General features: G+C 41.9%; 1 protein-coding gene across 1 annotated transcript in view; it reads right to left on the bottom strand.

The window, feature by feature from the left end:
- Positions 1 to 237: 237 nt before the first annotated feature.
- Positions 238 to 16,222, bottom strand: part of CD38 (CD38 molecule) — a 42,033-nt gene continuing 26,048 nt past the window's right edge. The window contains exons 4-8 of the mRNA XM_060148477.1: positions 10,809 to 10,894; positions 7,806 to 7,879; positions 5,509 to 5,601; positions 5,068 to 5,154; positions 238 to 1,306 (exon numbers count right to left, since the gene is read on the bottom strand). Of these exons, the coding sequence (XP_060004460.1) occupies positions 1,252 to 1,306; positions 5,068 to 5,154; positions 5,509 to 5,601; positions 7,806 to 7,879; positions 10,809 to 10,894 (395 nt within the window). The 3' untranslated portion in view covers positions 238 to 1,251. The remainder of the gene's footprint in view (positions 1,307 to 5,067; positions 5,155 to 5,508; positions 5,602 to 7,805; positions 7,880 to 10,808; positions 10,895 to 16,222) is intronic.

The raw sequence follows: 16,222 nt of genomic DNA on the forward strand, positions 1-16,222 counted from the left end.
AAAATATTTTTAACTAAATGATAATGAAAAGAGACATATCCAAACATTTTAAGAGCTGCAGCTAAAGTAGCACTCAGAGAAAAATTTATAGTGTTAAAATGTACATATAAGAAAAGAAAATGTACTGAAAAATCAATGATCTAAACTTCCATCTTAAGAAGCTGAATAAAGAAACCCAAAGAGATTAGAAGGAATATCTATATCTCTAATAATAAAGAGAAAAGCAAAACCCAAATAAGTAGAAAGAGAAAATCAACAAAGTTAAAGGTTGGTTCTTTGAAAGAGTAGTAAAAATGATAATCCCCGAGCAAGACTAATCAAGTAAAATTCAAGTGAGAAATAAATTGTCACATCAAGAACAAATATATATATTTTAACTGCCTCCTACATAAATAAGACACTGAGAATGAGGAGGAGAAGGAAGAGGAAGAGGACAAAAAAAGTATCTGTTTTGAAGCCATCTAGAAAATCACATTTCAGATTCTATTGTATTTAATTTAATCCAACATGCATTTATTGGAAGAGAACATAAGGGCTGTCCATCTGGTTTTATCAGTCTAGAAAGATAGAGCACATGAATTTTGGAGTTGAATAAAGCTGAGTTCAAATTCATTCTCTACCTTGAACTAAATGTATGATTTTGGGAAAAGTATATAAATTCTCTGAACTTCCTTTTTCTCATTTGACAAATGGGAGATAATAATATCAACCTCATAGGGCTATGAGGAAGGATTAGAGGTAAAGCACCAAGCGTGTGGGTAGCTTATATCTTACAGAATATTTTTCCCAACATGACCCATAACCATGGCATTTATAGTTTATCTGTAGGAAGGGTACAAAAATATATCCTGAAACAAGGTCATTCATTTGGAAATGTAACCTTTTCTGAAAAGTCTGGGCATTTACTTTTCTTGACCTGCCAATAAGAGAGGCTTGGAGTGGTCATTCTTCAAGGGAAAGGATGTTACCAACATATTAATAACATAAAGCATCATATGAAAATTAAACTGAAATAATATAAAATTTCCACTCTAATGTTATACAGTAATTAATCTTTCTTGATTATTAGGAGATCGAAATAAAAACTATGCCAATAACATAAGTTATTTTAAGACTCTAGAGGAAAAGGCTCCCATCTCCAGTGTTGATATTATGACAGAGAATTCCCCCGAATCCTCAGCTTTCCACGAGCGTGTCTCCTGAGTCATGCATTTTGATGTATACTGCAGGGCCTCAACCACGCAGACTGGCTCATCTGCAAGATGAATCCCCAGGCTTTTTCACACACTGAAGGAACTTGCCAGAGCTATGACGAGAAAGGAAAAAAGGAGATCAAGAGGCAGTACAATACACCTATGGTCAACTCACCAATGAAAGAAGCCCCTTTGTTAACGACAAAACTACGCATCGACCACTTAGCATCCACCCAAGTTTCTTCCCTGCAGTGACAACAAGGAGAAAGGTCAAGTCCAAGAGTGAATGACTGAAAGTACAGCCCAACTTAGCTTCATTTCACTTGTAAAGCCATAGAAATAAATAACTGATGTTTGAAGATAATATGTGGAGATGAAAATGTCTGGCTCACACAAGTCACAGATATGTGCTATGAATGTCAGCTGAGAGTCAGGAAGCAGCAGAAGCAGCAACCTAAGAGGAGGGACCTCCATATTTCCTGTTGAGGATTTGCTTTCTCTTCAAAAACTTCCTGAGGAAGTGTTGGGTCTAAGCGTCACGCAGCAAGAGGTCATAGACTCTCTGGGAGATGGCTGGCGGCCATCAGCAAATGGACCACAATCCTTGGCACAGAAAGAATCCTAGGTAAGTATTAGCAGGTGAAGGACTCTTGCTTTCATAAAAATCAAATAACAAAGCCACAGGGTCCAATGGGAGTGGTTAGCACATGGAGGAGAGAGGTGGAGAGCAGGGTAAGTGGTTCCTTAAATTGCAGCTGAATCTGATTTTGCTAAATGTGAGTCAAGAGAGAGAGCGAGAGGCTTAGAAGCAGCTACCAGTACCCCTGTTTCTAGGATAGGCCATCTCAGGCTCATCTCTAGCCAACTGTCATGACCAGTTGGGTATAGTGGCTCTAAGTAGAGAGTCAAGCCATCCTCACCAATACAGTGATCTGAGATTCCCCACATGAATACATTCTAGGAGGGAAAAGTATCTTCTTCCTTAAGGAAATAATGCTTCAGAAAAGGAATCTTTAGAGGACTATTTAGGATTTTCGAAGCCACCTTTGCTTTACAGTAAATGAAGAGAATAGGAAGACATTGCTTAATTAGTTTCTCATTTATTGGGAAGTCAATTTTGGTAAAGGAGCAGCAATTGTGCTGTTAAGATAATCTCTCTCCAATAATATATAAATATCCACATCCAATGTTCCAGTAAAATGGAAACACTTGTGATATGTTGGATAACACATTGAGGATAGAGACAGAGTATCTTGAAATAACATAAAAGGAGAAATGCACCTTTAGGGTTTTTTAATATGTCACTAGGGCACACTAGCCAGAAAAAGCAATCTGACTATTTGCTTTTTTTTGGAGGGGGGGCGGGGGTGTACGCGGGCCTCTCACTGTTGTGGCCTCTCCCGTTGCGGACCACAGGCTCAGGACGCGCAGGCTCAGCGGCCATGGCTCATGGGCCCAGAAGCTCCGTGGCATGTGGGATCTTCCCGGACCCGGGCACAAACCCATGTCCCCTGCATCGGCAGGCGGACTCTCAACCACTACGCCACCAGGGAAGCCTTATTTGCTATTTTTAAAGTAATCCAAAAAGTAGTATTTTAAAACCTATCTTAAGAAAAACATATCTTAAGAAATTCTGGGGACATCCCTGGTGGCGCAATGGTTGGGAATCCGCCCGCCAATGCAGGGGACACGGGTTCGATCCCTGGTCCGGGAACATCCTACATGCCACAGAGCAACTAAGCCCATGCACCACAACTACTGAGCCTGCTCTCTACAGCCCATGAACCACAAATACTGAAGCTCGCACGCCTAGAGCCCATGCTCTGCAATAAGAGAAGCCACCATAGCGAGAAGCCCATGCAAGGAGGGAGCCCGCACACAACAACGAAGACCCAATGCAGACAAAAATTTAAAAAATAAAAAATAGGGCTTCCCTGATGGCGCAGTGGTTGACAGTCCGCCTGCCGATGCAGGGGACGCGGGTTCGTGCCCCAGTCCAGGAAGATCCCACATGCCGCGGAGCGGCTGGGCCTGTGAGTCATGGCCACTGAGCCTGTGCTTCTGGAGCCTGTGCTCCGCAACGGGAGAGGCCACAACAGTGAGAGGCCGGCGTACCGCAAAAAAGAGTTGCCATTTAAAAAAGTAAATAAATAAAAATTTTAAAAAAGAAAATCTGTGTATATTTTATAAAACTGAGTGTGTGTATGGAAAAAATGACTTTAAGGATATACAGCCATATGTCAATCGTGTTTGTCTCTGAGTAGTGGGATTTATTAAAAGGTAATAGAATCAGTAGAAGGTCTAATCCATGTAAATGTAATTACAATTCTGTTTGCTTATTAAAAAAATCACACTGAAACAGCGGGACAAATTTGGTTAAATTGGAAAGTATGTTTGGGATGGAGTGATTTAGACTACAGTCTACATCTATATCCATGACATTCACTTTGGGCTCCCCTAGAGACAAGCAGCTTGCAAAGCCACAGAACTCTTAGACACAACAAGGGCTCCTGGTAATTCAAGGAGGCGTGCCGAGTATATCATGACCTCATGGTTGGAGAAAAACAACAGGGATTTCAAATATGATCCCCAAGTTTAAGGTCACATGAGCTGGTGCTCTGAGTGACAGGTGCTGGCTTACAAATCACATCTTCCTAGGTGGGTCACTATACAAGTCCAGGTGGGAAGGTATGCTTAATTATTCTTCCCAGGTGGAGAATGAATGAGCTTACCCAGAGCCTGTAGTTTGGGCCATTCATAAAAAAATGGGGAATGCTAAATGTAAGAAAAGAGATTAAAGAGTGTTGGGGACGACTCATCTACATTCCCCCATCTTGTCCTAGGTTTTAGCATTCCATTTTCTCAATGCAAAGTATCTTTGAGTAACTTAACCTGGTCAGATGTTTGCCATGTTTCTTTTATAGTTGTTCCTTTGTTCTGTTTGTTTTCCCATCTAACTGCTGTAGAAGGCTTCTGTTATTTTCTGGCAGTTTCCAGAGAGAAGCCAGCTGACTGATGGGGAATTCAGGTCATTTGAGAGACAAAGGCCTCACTGAATGTTCTTTGAATCTGTCCTTCTGTTTTTCTGACATGGTTGGTGGGAAAGGGAGGTGATAGAGAAGTGATGGGAAAAGTATCCTAACGTTTCAGCTTCTACATTCCTTAAGAAAAGTTTTCTCTCTGCATCTGTCTTGTTCCAAGCTATCACATATGGGAAAATTTCCAAAGATGCTTTTAGCAAAGCTCCCTGTCTATATGAAGTATTGGCCACAACTTCTTAAAAATAGTGAGGGCAGAGGGGTCCCAGTTTTGATAACAGGGTTGCAGGTGACTTTAAAAATATATACCTATCTGTAATTTAAACTTTTCTCCAATAAACATGTATTACTGGTAAGTATTTTTTTTAAGATTTTACATCTTTTCATTAGAAAATGATAAAGCTTGGTAAACTCTCATTTGGCAACCTACCAAGTGTTAGGCGTCTACACTGAGACCCAACTAAAGAAACCTCACCTGCAAAATTATGCCAAGTCACAAGGATTTTATAAATCCTTTGTATATGGCAAAACGTGCTTCTACTCCTCTGAAAGCTAGGAGTTCTGGGTCAGGCCTCTCATGTGGGAAACCAGGAAAGATACCCTCAAAGTCTGGGTCAGCTTTACAGGAAAATAACTGCTTGAGTCAGGTGTGGAAGAAAGAGAAAGAGGAGGGAAGGTGGACAGCAGGAGGCCACTGGCTGGAAACACCTTCTGGGCTGAGCTGGGGGAAGAGCAGAGTTCACCATAGGTCACCACCCAGATCACCATCAAGGCCCAAGGGAAGATGCCTGTGGATGGCAAGACAGCCATTTCTTCTTCAAGAAGACATCAATTACCTGTAGTTATCCTGGCAAGTAAATTTGATATTCCTTTGCCTTATAATCTGTCTCAGATCATTTATGGAGGAACCCGAGCAGGAGTCACTGGGGAAAAAAAAGAAGAAAGTGTTAAAATAGCAAGAGCTCACAAACATTTCCTGAGTCTCTTGGTTTCTTCCAGGTAGCAGGCCCTGGTCAAGGCCCTGGGGTAAAGAGGTGAAGCAGAGGTAGCTTCTAAGAGCTCACAGGTCAGCAGGGGAGCCAAAGGTGTGAACTACGTAGATACCTACCATGGAAATAAAATTAAGAGACTGTTGGAATGGGGTAAATGTAGAGTAAGGCCCCATTCATTTCCTGAGCCAGTCCTTTCTCAATGCATTTCTGTGACTGTGGACTCTTTCAGGGACTGATTCCTGAAATAACCCTGAGAATATATGGGTACAAGGTAGTAACATATACCTGGGAAATTTTCCAGGGTCATGGATCACCCAAGCCTGTAGCGTATGAACCTTCATTGGATTCAAGTTATGGACTTCCACACGTCCAAAAGTGCTAAGATGGGAGAGACAAAGAACATTGTTAACCCCAGACTAAATTTTTCAGGCATCCACAGCCCCTGTGAAAAGCCAACAGGCGGGGTGCCATTGGTTAGAACTTACCCTTTGGAAGTGATCCATGATTTGCATTAAAATCAGGCATCTTTACTCATTCAGTGTGACCCTAAATGAGTAAGATTCTCAAAAGAAGATTCTTAATCTGTACATTGATGTTGATTCTTTAAGTACTTGCTATTCCAAGAGTGGACCTTAGACCAACGTAATGAGCTCATTAGACCTGCAGAATCTCTGCCCACCACCACCTGCTGAATCAGAACCTGCAGCCGAACAATCGCCAGGTGATCTACTCACTCTCTGAGTTTGAGAAGCACATCGTTGAAAGACCCCAATGTCCTGCTCTAACCCCAGCCTTAAACTCTCCCCATTAGTCTCTACCACTCCTGTTACAAGTACTTGGATCCCTAATATCAGATTACAAAATCCTGGAATGTTAACACTTGTACCCAAAAACCTACAAGGTTGGGGTCAGAAGAAGATAGAAGGACGAATGTTTCTTGGTGGAATTAAACATTGAAAGAGGAGAGAAGGAAAATTAATTTGGGGCACGTGGAGTGCCTGGGGCACATTAATACATGCTCCCTCCTCTCAATCAGACTTATCCGGGGAAAGACTGAAGAAGAGAGACTGGAAAGGTAATCAACGTGGTAAAAACTGTAAGTACGGAAGGGGCTTAGAGAAGGAAGGCATGAGTGTGACCAGAGTCAGTGGTTAAAGGAGTGGATGTGGAATCTAGAAAAATGGTACAGATAAACTTATTTGCAAAGCAGAAATAGAGTCACAGAAGTAGAGAACAAACTTATGGTTACCAAGCGGGGGAAGGTGGGGTGGGACGAACTGGGAGATTGGGACTGACATATATACACTACTATGTATAAAATAGATAACTAATGAGAACCTACTGTATAGCACAGGGAACTCTGTGGCGACCTAAATGGGAAGGAAATCTAAAAAAGAGTGGGTATATTTATATGTATAACTGATTCACTTTGCTGTACAGCAGAAACTAACACAACATTGTAAAGCAACTATACTCTAAGAAAAATTAATTAAAAATATGGAATTTCCTTAGTGGCACAGTGGTTAAGAATCTGCCTGCCAATGCAGGGGACATGGGTTCGAGCCCTGGTCCGGGAAGATCCTACATGCCGTGGAGCAACTAAGCCCGTGTGCCACAACTACTGAGCCTGCACTCTAGAGCCTGCGAGCCACAGCTACTGAGCCCACATGCCACAACTACTGAAGCCTGCATGCCTAGAGCCCGTGCCCCACAACAAGAGAAGCCACCGCAATGAGAAGCACATGCACCACAACGAAGAGTAGCCCCCGTTCGCCGCAACTAGGGAAAGCCCGCGCAGCAACGAAGACCCAACACAGCCAAAAATAAATTAAATTATTTTTAAAAATTAATTAAAAAATAAAAAACAAAGGAGAGGACAATAACTGATACTCATCCAGCACTTTCTCTGTCAGGCACAGGGCTCAGCATTTTCATATATTATCCCAGTTAATCTTCATATCACCAGCACCTCCTCAGGTACATACATACTACAGGGGCCCTGCTAAGGTCACATAGGTGAGATGTCATGACCTCTGGAGTCCCCGCTTTTAACCACTATAATAAACCACTGACACTGTCTGCAAAGAGGTAATGAAGGTCAAACGCCCAGCAGAACTCCTACTGTTCCCAATAGTAGACTTACTGCTGACTTGGGATTCATACAGTCCAGGGAGGAGAGAGGAGTCGGGCAGATCTTCGTGGATGGTGAGACTTTAGACAGTCAGAAGGAAGGAGGGGCCGGGTCATATGGGGGAGCAGCGTGAACAAAGGTGGAAAATGGGCAGGATGGAGTGTCATGGGAGAGAGAGCTGAGAAGATTATAGCAGGCGTCGTAAAGCCAAGAGGAGGAGCTGGACACATGCAAGGACCATTAGGACTTTTGGAGGATTTTAAACAATGGAGAAACCAGACAAAAGTGTTGACTTCGAAAGACAAAGCTCACCATAGAATACAAACATTTTACCTTTTTTAGCCCGGATTCAGTACTGGCCTTCAACATGAAAAGCATATTCTTCTAAAGATGAAGTGGCCAACAGGAGACTGTGCTAACCCTTACAAATAGGATGCAAAGAAATAAGTACCTCTTTCTATCAAAGGCGTTACTGATGGATCCATTGAGCACCACCTGGACCACACCACAGGCATTTTCTGCAAACTTAAGAACAGAAACACCATTCCTCAGCATGCAAACTTAAGTGCCACGCCCCAGCACTTCCATCCCAAACAGCTCTTAGCATCATCTGGTGAAGAAGGAACGGCCTGTATGGCTCTAGCTTGGTCAGGCCAGATCTGTGTAATTTTCATCCCAAGCCATTGGAGGGATTATGCTTCCCATGAGGGTTTTCTGGAAGCAGTTGCTCCAATCTGTGTCTGAACAATGAAGTTCAGCATCATCACTGCTAAACTGGTGGTTCAGAAGGTGGAAGTCCAGGGACCCCCCTGGCAGTCCAGGGGTTAAGACTCAGTGCTTCCAATGCAGCAGGTGTGGGTTCGATCCCTGGTCAGGGAATTAAGATCCTACATGCCACGTAGTGTGGCCAAAAAAAAAAGAAATAAAAGGTGGAAGTCCAGATGAGTAACAGCAACATAAATCACTGAAGGAGGAAGGTAAAAGCACTTTCTTGGGGCCGTGCACTGTAGACACTGCACATTTCACTTAGTGGGAGCAGAGCAGACACGTAAGGAGTAAAAGAAATGAAGAAAGAAAAAAGAAAATTCCAAGAAAAAAGAAACTGTGGAGAGATGGTGACACTGAAGCCTGCAATGGCATAAAGAGAAACGGGGAATGGATGAGTGTATATTTTTGAGCAAGGGGTTTTATTCCGCTGGAATCTTCCCTAGGCACTGGGGGAAAACAGGATGAACAAAACTAAGCAATATACTTGTTTCCTCCCGGAGGCCTATCCAGGTCCCTGGGACTAGCTCAGGTCTCCTTCACACATGATACAACTATACCGCATCGTGAGGTTGAGCTTAACGCGGGGTTAGCCACCAGTACTGAGCGTTCTGTGAGAGCTGTGAGCCTGGCTGTCCCGCTTGCCACTGCAGCGCTGGAGCCTCGCAGCTAGGGCACGGCACAGAGTGGGCGCCCAGGGAGAATCCACGCATGGAGAAGAGGCAAGGGAAAGGGGAGGCAAGAAGTCCAAATACTCTGCGATGGAGAGTATGGAAGAACCCAGGACAGCAGAAGCCAAGTCCTGAAGGATGAATCGGATTCTGCCCGGTAGAGGTCGAGGCAGACGCAAACCAAAAGGCCCAGGAGCTTGCGAGAGGAGAGGAGTGATGTTTGGGGGAAAACTTCGGTGGATGCTGAAGCTAGTAGATTAATTAGTTCACAGAGGGCCATGAACGCTTTGCCAAGGAATCCAGCCTTTACTCCGCAGGAGATAAAACACTACTGAACAATTTGAAAGGGAATTGTGAAAACCCTGTGCGGTGTCGGTCTTTCTCCTGGGGGTGATGAGCAGAGAACAGAGGCCCGATTACTATCAGTCACAAGTGCTAACCCAACGGATGGGTGCCAAGCACTAACCCTGTCCTATGTAAGTTTCAACAGCCCCCGCAGAGTAAATCTTGGGTGAATTTGCCCCAAGGTCACGTCACTTGGAAACAAGGAAATGAGCTGGGGGGGGGGTTAGGGGGGGACGGAGGGGGCGGGGGGATCCAAACCACCAAGGAGCACTGCCTCTGGTGTCAGAAAAAGAAAAGATCAAGTCAGATGAAAGAAGCCCATTTACATCCATCTATCTATGAGAACTTGGCCAAGATAAAGGTGCAGTCCCAGGGGAGCTCACAATGGTAGAGCACCTTCCTTCATTTTCCTGTGCTCCTGGCCCCAAGGACAGTGTGAGGAACACAAGTAGGTGCTTGTCACATACAAAATGTGACTTGGCTTTCAACGTTTTCAGCAACAGCACTGCCACCAAACAGATCACACACTGATAACATAAATAGAAACTATTCTCAGAAAAAGCAAACAAACAACGACAACCAAAAACTCTGCAGGGCCTCTGATTTTCACAGCACGTAGTAGGTACTCTACAAATATTTGTTAAAGGAATGCATTCAGGTAAACCATACTAGGGTTTACCTGAATCTCCTTAAGGTAGGTGAGGCTCTCAGCTCTGCTACTCACTAGCCCATTGACTTTGAATGAGTCACTTAACCTCTTAAGTTTCCTCACCTGGAACATGGACATTTGTACCTTATCGTGCCACCTGTTGTGATGACTAAACAAAATGACACAGGTGACACAACTGGCCCAGGACTTGTCATGAATATGCACTTAACCTATGTGAGTTCTCACTTCGCCCAGCTCCTCCGATGTCTGAGTTTAATTTTGGAGAATTCTAAGTAGTGTAGTTTCATTTTCTCCCGTGTTTCCCATTCATTTCTTTCCTTTCTTCCTTTCTTTCCCTTTTTTTCCCTAGTCCGCTTAAAATAAGCAACTTACAAGAAAAATAAATATGTACAAAGGCAGCTTAGAGTGAGGTCAGAAACAGATAGCCGGGAGGATGGTATTTCCCAGCCTGGATTCTGGATCTGGAGTCAGACAATTTGGATAAACACCTAGATCTGCCACTTACTGTGTACATTTAGTAGAAGCCTTATTTACCTGCACCTCCATTTTGTCACCTATAAAATGGACGTGATACTCATGGTGCCTACTTCATAGGGTCCCGGTGAGGATAAAAGATTTTAATCCATGTAAAGACCTGAGGACTGTGCCTGGCACACAGTAAACGGTCTGCAAATGTAGATTATTAAGACTGTCCCAGGAACCTAAGATTGGCCAATACCAGGATCAGAGGATTTAAAAAACCCATAGATGGGCAACCAAAGCCAAAAAATGGATAAGAGCAAGAAGTCTTCAAATAGAGCTCAGCGACCTTCCACGAATGCCCACAAATTACACATGAAAATATTCTAGCATGTGCTTATGAACATTCTTCTGAGGGAAGAATACTAAACTTCTGTTTCTAAAATGATCTGTGACCCAAAGTGCGTTAAAACCAACCACTTACTGGATGACCTCTTAAGCTCTTTGGTCTCCAAGATTCTAGAATTTCACTTGTGGTACTTACCCTTTTGGACACCAAATCCCAGAATACAGAAACAAAGTTGTTGCTGCAGTCTTTCTTCCAGTGTGGACAAGATTGATAGTTCATTTCTAAAAGACATAGTTTACAGAAAAGTAATTAAAGTGGAAAAGAAAAGGTATAATTGATCTCTGTTCTTCGCGGGCTATTGGATCCCAGTGGAGCTGCTTTCCAGTGGCATCCCCGCCAAGATGGAGGATGGAAAATGGACACATCTCAACCCAATTTAACTAAGTGCCCCCTGAATCCCTTCCAAGTCCTTACCTTACCCTCCAAATCCCAGACAGGAACACAGTGACCAGCTTTGAGTCATCATTCTGGGAAATTACAGCAAAAGTTCATCTGACAGAGACAAGCCCCCCTGTATTATTTCCGCTTCCAGGAAGAATTAGAGATAATTTCCTCCCCCACCACCTTCTGTCTCCACACCCTTAGGCTCAGATGCCCTCAGAGTCTTTCTACACTCGCCCCATCCAGACAGGCTTAGCTGTCAGTGAGGAACCACAGACATAAGGCATGAACACATAGTTTCTGTGATACTTCTTCCAAGGATATCTGCTTTAACGCACCAGCATTTATTTTTTTTAATTTTTTTATCGAGGTATAATTGACAAATCAAATTGTAAGATAATTAAATGGTACAGTGTAATGATTTGATATGCATACACATTGTGAAAAGATTCTCCATCAAGTTAATTAATATGTCTATCACCTCATATTCTTTTTTTTTTTTTTTGATGAGAACTTTGAAGTTCTACTCTCTTAGCAAATTTCAATTACACAATACAGAGTTAACAGTTATAGTCACCATGTTACACCTTAGATCATCAGATCTTATCTGTCTTATAAATGAAAATTTGTACCCTTTTACCAACTTCTTCCTATTTCCTCAACTTTCCAGCCTCCAGAAACCACTTATCTACTCTGTCTTTATGAGTTCCACCTTTTTTTTTTGGATTCCACATATAAGTGATACCATGGAGTATCTGTCTTTTTCTGTCTGATTTATTTCACTTAGCATAAAGTTCTCCAGTTTCACAGTGTTGTCACAAATTATGGGATTTCCTTCTTTTTAAAGGTTGAATAATATTCCATTGTGTGTGTGTATTTACATATATATACGTACATATATACACATATATATACATATACACATATATGTACATACATATATATATACATATATATGTGTATATATATATGTATATATATATATCACATTTGCTTTATCCATTGCATTTGACTACACAAACATTTATTGAGTGTTAGGCCCTGGAGATAGAGAGATGAATTAGATAAAGTCCCTGCCTTCAGAGGTCACATAATCTACTATAATCAAATAATTCAGAGAAAGAGCAACTTGGGTTGGGGGTGGTGTGCAGCACCATGTGGGAAGGTTGACGTTGAACTTGGTTTTGAAGGATGAATAGAAGTCTTCAGACAGACGCGCTAGAGAAAGGGGCTCCATGCTGAGAGAGCATGTGCAAAGGCACTGGGTTTAGATTTGTACCGCCAGAGTAGAAGGGATAAGGAGGGGATAGATGGAAGATGAGGCATATGAAAGACAAAGGCCAGGCCAGGCCAAGGAATTCCGACTGTATCTTAGAGGCAAACAGAGCTATTTGGGTTTTAAGTAAGAGACAGAAACAATTCCATTGTGGTGTCCAGACGGAGGCTGACATAAAGGGGTCAGGGGTGAGCAGTTAGGATCCGACAACAGTCCAGCAAGAAAGGAGGGGGCATTAGTGATCTGGATTCAGGCAATTGTAACAGCCACAAGAAAGAAAGGATGAACTGCTAGGTAAATGACTAGGTTGGTGACAGATTGGGTATGGCAGAGGAGGATGGAGTGAGAATGAAGGCAGAGTCTGGGATTGTCTCACCTCAACTTTGCATCATCCAGCAGGTAGGGGAAGTGTGGGGTGAGAAGCCCTGGAACCCTCTCTTGGTGTCCCAGAGGTCAGGCATGCGGCAGCCACCTATTTCCGCTGTGGGTATGTGTACAGCTGACCCTGCACAAATACCCATCTTTCTACTTCCACTTTGTTATAGGTTGAATCGTGTACCCCCAAAAGATATGTTGAAGTCCTAACCCCCAGTACCTGGGAATGTGATCTTTTTTTTGGAAAAGGGTGTTTGCAGATGTAATCAGGTCAAAATGAGATCATTAGGGTGGGTGGGTCCTAATCCAGTAAGACTGCTCTACTTATAAGAAAGGGAAGTTTGGTCACAGAGACAGACAAGCACAAGACGCACAGGGAGAAGACAGCCATGTGAAGATGGAGGCAGGGACTGGTGTGAACCAAGGAACACCAAGGGTTGCCAGCAAACACCAGAAGCTAGAAGAGGCCAAGGACTCTCCCCTGGAGCCTTCAGAGAGAGCACAGCCCAGCCAACACCTTGATCTAGGACTTCTAGCCTCCAGAACCATGAGAAAATAAGTTTCTATTGTTTTAATGCCACCCAATATGTGGTACCTCATTACGGCAGCCACAGGAAACTAATATAACCACAGACGTGGGCTTGACTGCCAGTGACCAGAAAGAAATTTCTAGATCAGAAACACTTCCGGGGATGAGGAAGTAATCCTGGGACTTTTTATAATAATTAAATGCATTAAAAACAAAACAGCACAAATTAGAAAAAAAATCCATGTACAGATGTAAATAATTACTGCAGAGTCAAAAGATAAATTTGAATCATCTCCAATAGATGCAAAACTGTTGACGATGATGAAATGAACATAATTTTGTAAGGTGCTACAAGGGTGCCCCTGTTCATAGGTTTTCATGAACATAAAGCTCTTTTATCTTCACAACCATATCTGGAGAGAAGTCTCTGAGTTTCACCTACCCTCTCCCCACAAGGATGCTCCCCCTTGCCACCTGCCCATTAAATAAAATTTGAACATCACAGAGAAAAAGAAGGGAGAGAAATTTTACAATAAAGTAAGATAAATTAAGTATATAAAAAAAGCAGAATAAGAAGTTAAAAAAAGGGAGAGATTAGAAGCTTATAACAGAAACTATGACTTTCATAATAAAACAAGTAAACAAGGCAAAACCAAGGTAGAAAAAAATTAAGGAAAAATTGTTTAAGCCAGACAATAGAACAATTAAAATATAAAAATTAGGAACCAGAAAGACAGCAAATAAAATAAGGAAAAGAGGTTAAAATCAATAAAAATTGAGGCCAAAGGAGAAGGAAGTAGACAGAATAAAACAACCTATACAGGATTCAGTTGAATAGAAAGCAAAAATAAAGAACTCTGAAAGGTAAACTGATGAGAAATAGATTTCTTTATTTCTCCAATCTTTTCTAAGAAAAAGCTGACGTGGTATATTGAAAAATAAAACTAAAAGCAAAGTTTACAGGAAATACATTTAAGCTAAAAGGGTTAAATGAATGACCTTGAAAAGCTAACTTGCAATAAGGGAAATTTAAAAAGGAAAGCAAGAAATATGGTAAAAACTATAAAAGTTAACCAAAAAGAAAAAGAGTAAATGGAGAGATATATTTATATGCCATATTTCTAGGTGCAAAGTGTCTGGATTAAAGATTAATTGAAAAGTTACAAAATAAAAACACTAGATGAAAATATAGAAAACTCTCCAATCTTGAGTAAGAAAAATTTAAGCAAAATATGGAACCCAACAGCCAAATAGGAAAGGATAGACAGATTTGTTGCATTTCTGTGTGGCAAAAGACAATATAAACTGTATTAGAAAAGAAACAGAAACTGAGAAAAATAGATTTGCCACCTTTGTGCCAGAAAACAGGCAGGATGACACGTGGTTAAGAACACGAGTTCTATAGCCAGTAATCGTGGGTCTCTCCCAGCTCTGCCACTCACTAGCCGGCAACTTACTTAACAGCCCTGTGCCTCAGACTCCTCCTTTGTACAATGAGATCATCACAGGGGCTGTGAAGGATTAAATGGGTGAATATTCATACAGCACATAGAAAAACGGCCCATAAGTAGTAGCCACTATTGTTAATTTATATTGAACTTCTATAAATAAGAAAATAATAGACATCCCAATAAAAAGGATTAATATATATGAACTGCCAGTTTACAATAGAAATAAATATCCACCATTAAATATACAAATATACTCAGCTTCACAGCAAAAGAAATGCAAAAATGAGCCGAGGTATTATTTCTTTATCAAAATGGCAAGACATTTTAAAGTATTATTGTCCAGTGTTGGTGAGGGTCTGGGTAAACAGATTATCTCATATATTTTGAGAGTATAAATTGTTATCACCTTTCAAATAACAATTTGTCACTTTCCACCACAATTTATTCCACACTGAAATTCCACCCGTAGTCATTTATCTTTCAGAAATACTTCCACAAGCATGCCTGTGTGTGTGTGCACTCATGTGCGTGTACAAAAGCGCTCCTTGCGATGGTGGTTGTAACAGCAAAAACATCTGAAAACCTAAGTGTGCATCAATCAGAGGTTGTTCAGATAAATTATGATATGTCCATAGAGCACATAAGATGAGGCCTTTTTAAAAGATATGGCTGTATTTATACCTACTAATTTTAAATGAATAAAGCAAGTTGCAAAACAGTATGTGTACATTTCAAGGATACAGACTGTCCCCGACTTGCGATGCTTGGGTTTAGGATTTTTCAACTTTTTGACAGTGTGAAAGCGATATGCATTCAGTAGAAACCATAATTTGACTTTTGAATTTTGATCTTTTCTCAGAGTGGTGATATGGGGTCTGATCCTCTCTCGTGATGCTGGGCAGCGGCAGTGAGCCACAGCTCCCAGGCAGCCACGCCAGCCAGCGGGTAAATAACCAAGACACATACGACCACTCTACACCCAGACAACCATTCTGCTTTTCACCTTCGGTACAGTATTCAACAAATAACATAAGCTATTCAACACCTTATAAAATAGGCTTTGCGTTAGGTGACTTTGCCCAGCTATAGGCTAATGGAAGTGTTCTGAGCACATTTAAGGTAGGCTAAGCTAAGCTACGATGTTCAGTAGGCTAGGTGGATTAAACGCATTCCTGACTTATGATATTTTCAATTTATGATGGGTTTATGGGGACATAAGGAAGATCTGTATGTATTTATGTGAGCGCAGGGAAATGCAGGGTATGTACCAAATTGTTGACAACAGTCTCCCTTTGGGAAGGAGCATGAAAATTGAGGAGTGGGGGAACTGGAATTTTTGCTTTTTACTTTGATGCATTTCTGTATATGCAAGTATTTTTCGATTAAGAGTACATCTTGGGCTTCCCTGGTGGCGCAGTGGTTGAGAATCCGCCTGCCGATGCAGGGGACGTGGGTTCGTGCCCCGGTCCGGGAAAATCCCACATGCCGTGGAGCGGCTGGGCCTGTGAGCCATGGCCGCTGAGCCTGCGCATCGGGA

Source organism: Lagenorhynchus albirostris, chromosome 4 (genome assembly GCF_949774975.1).
Source record: "Lagenorhynchus albirostris chromosome 4, mLagAlb1.1, whole genome shotgun sequence".
Lineage (NCBI taxonomy): Eukaryota > Metazoa > Chordata > Mammalia > Artiodactyla > Delphinidae > Lagenorhynchus > Lagenorhynchus albirostris.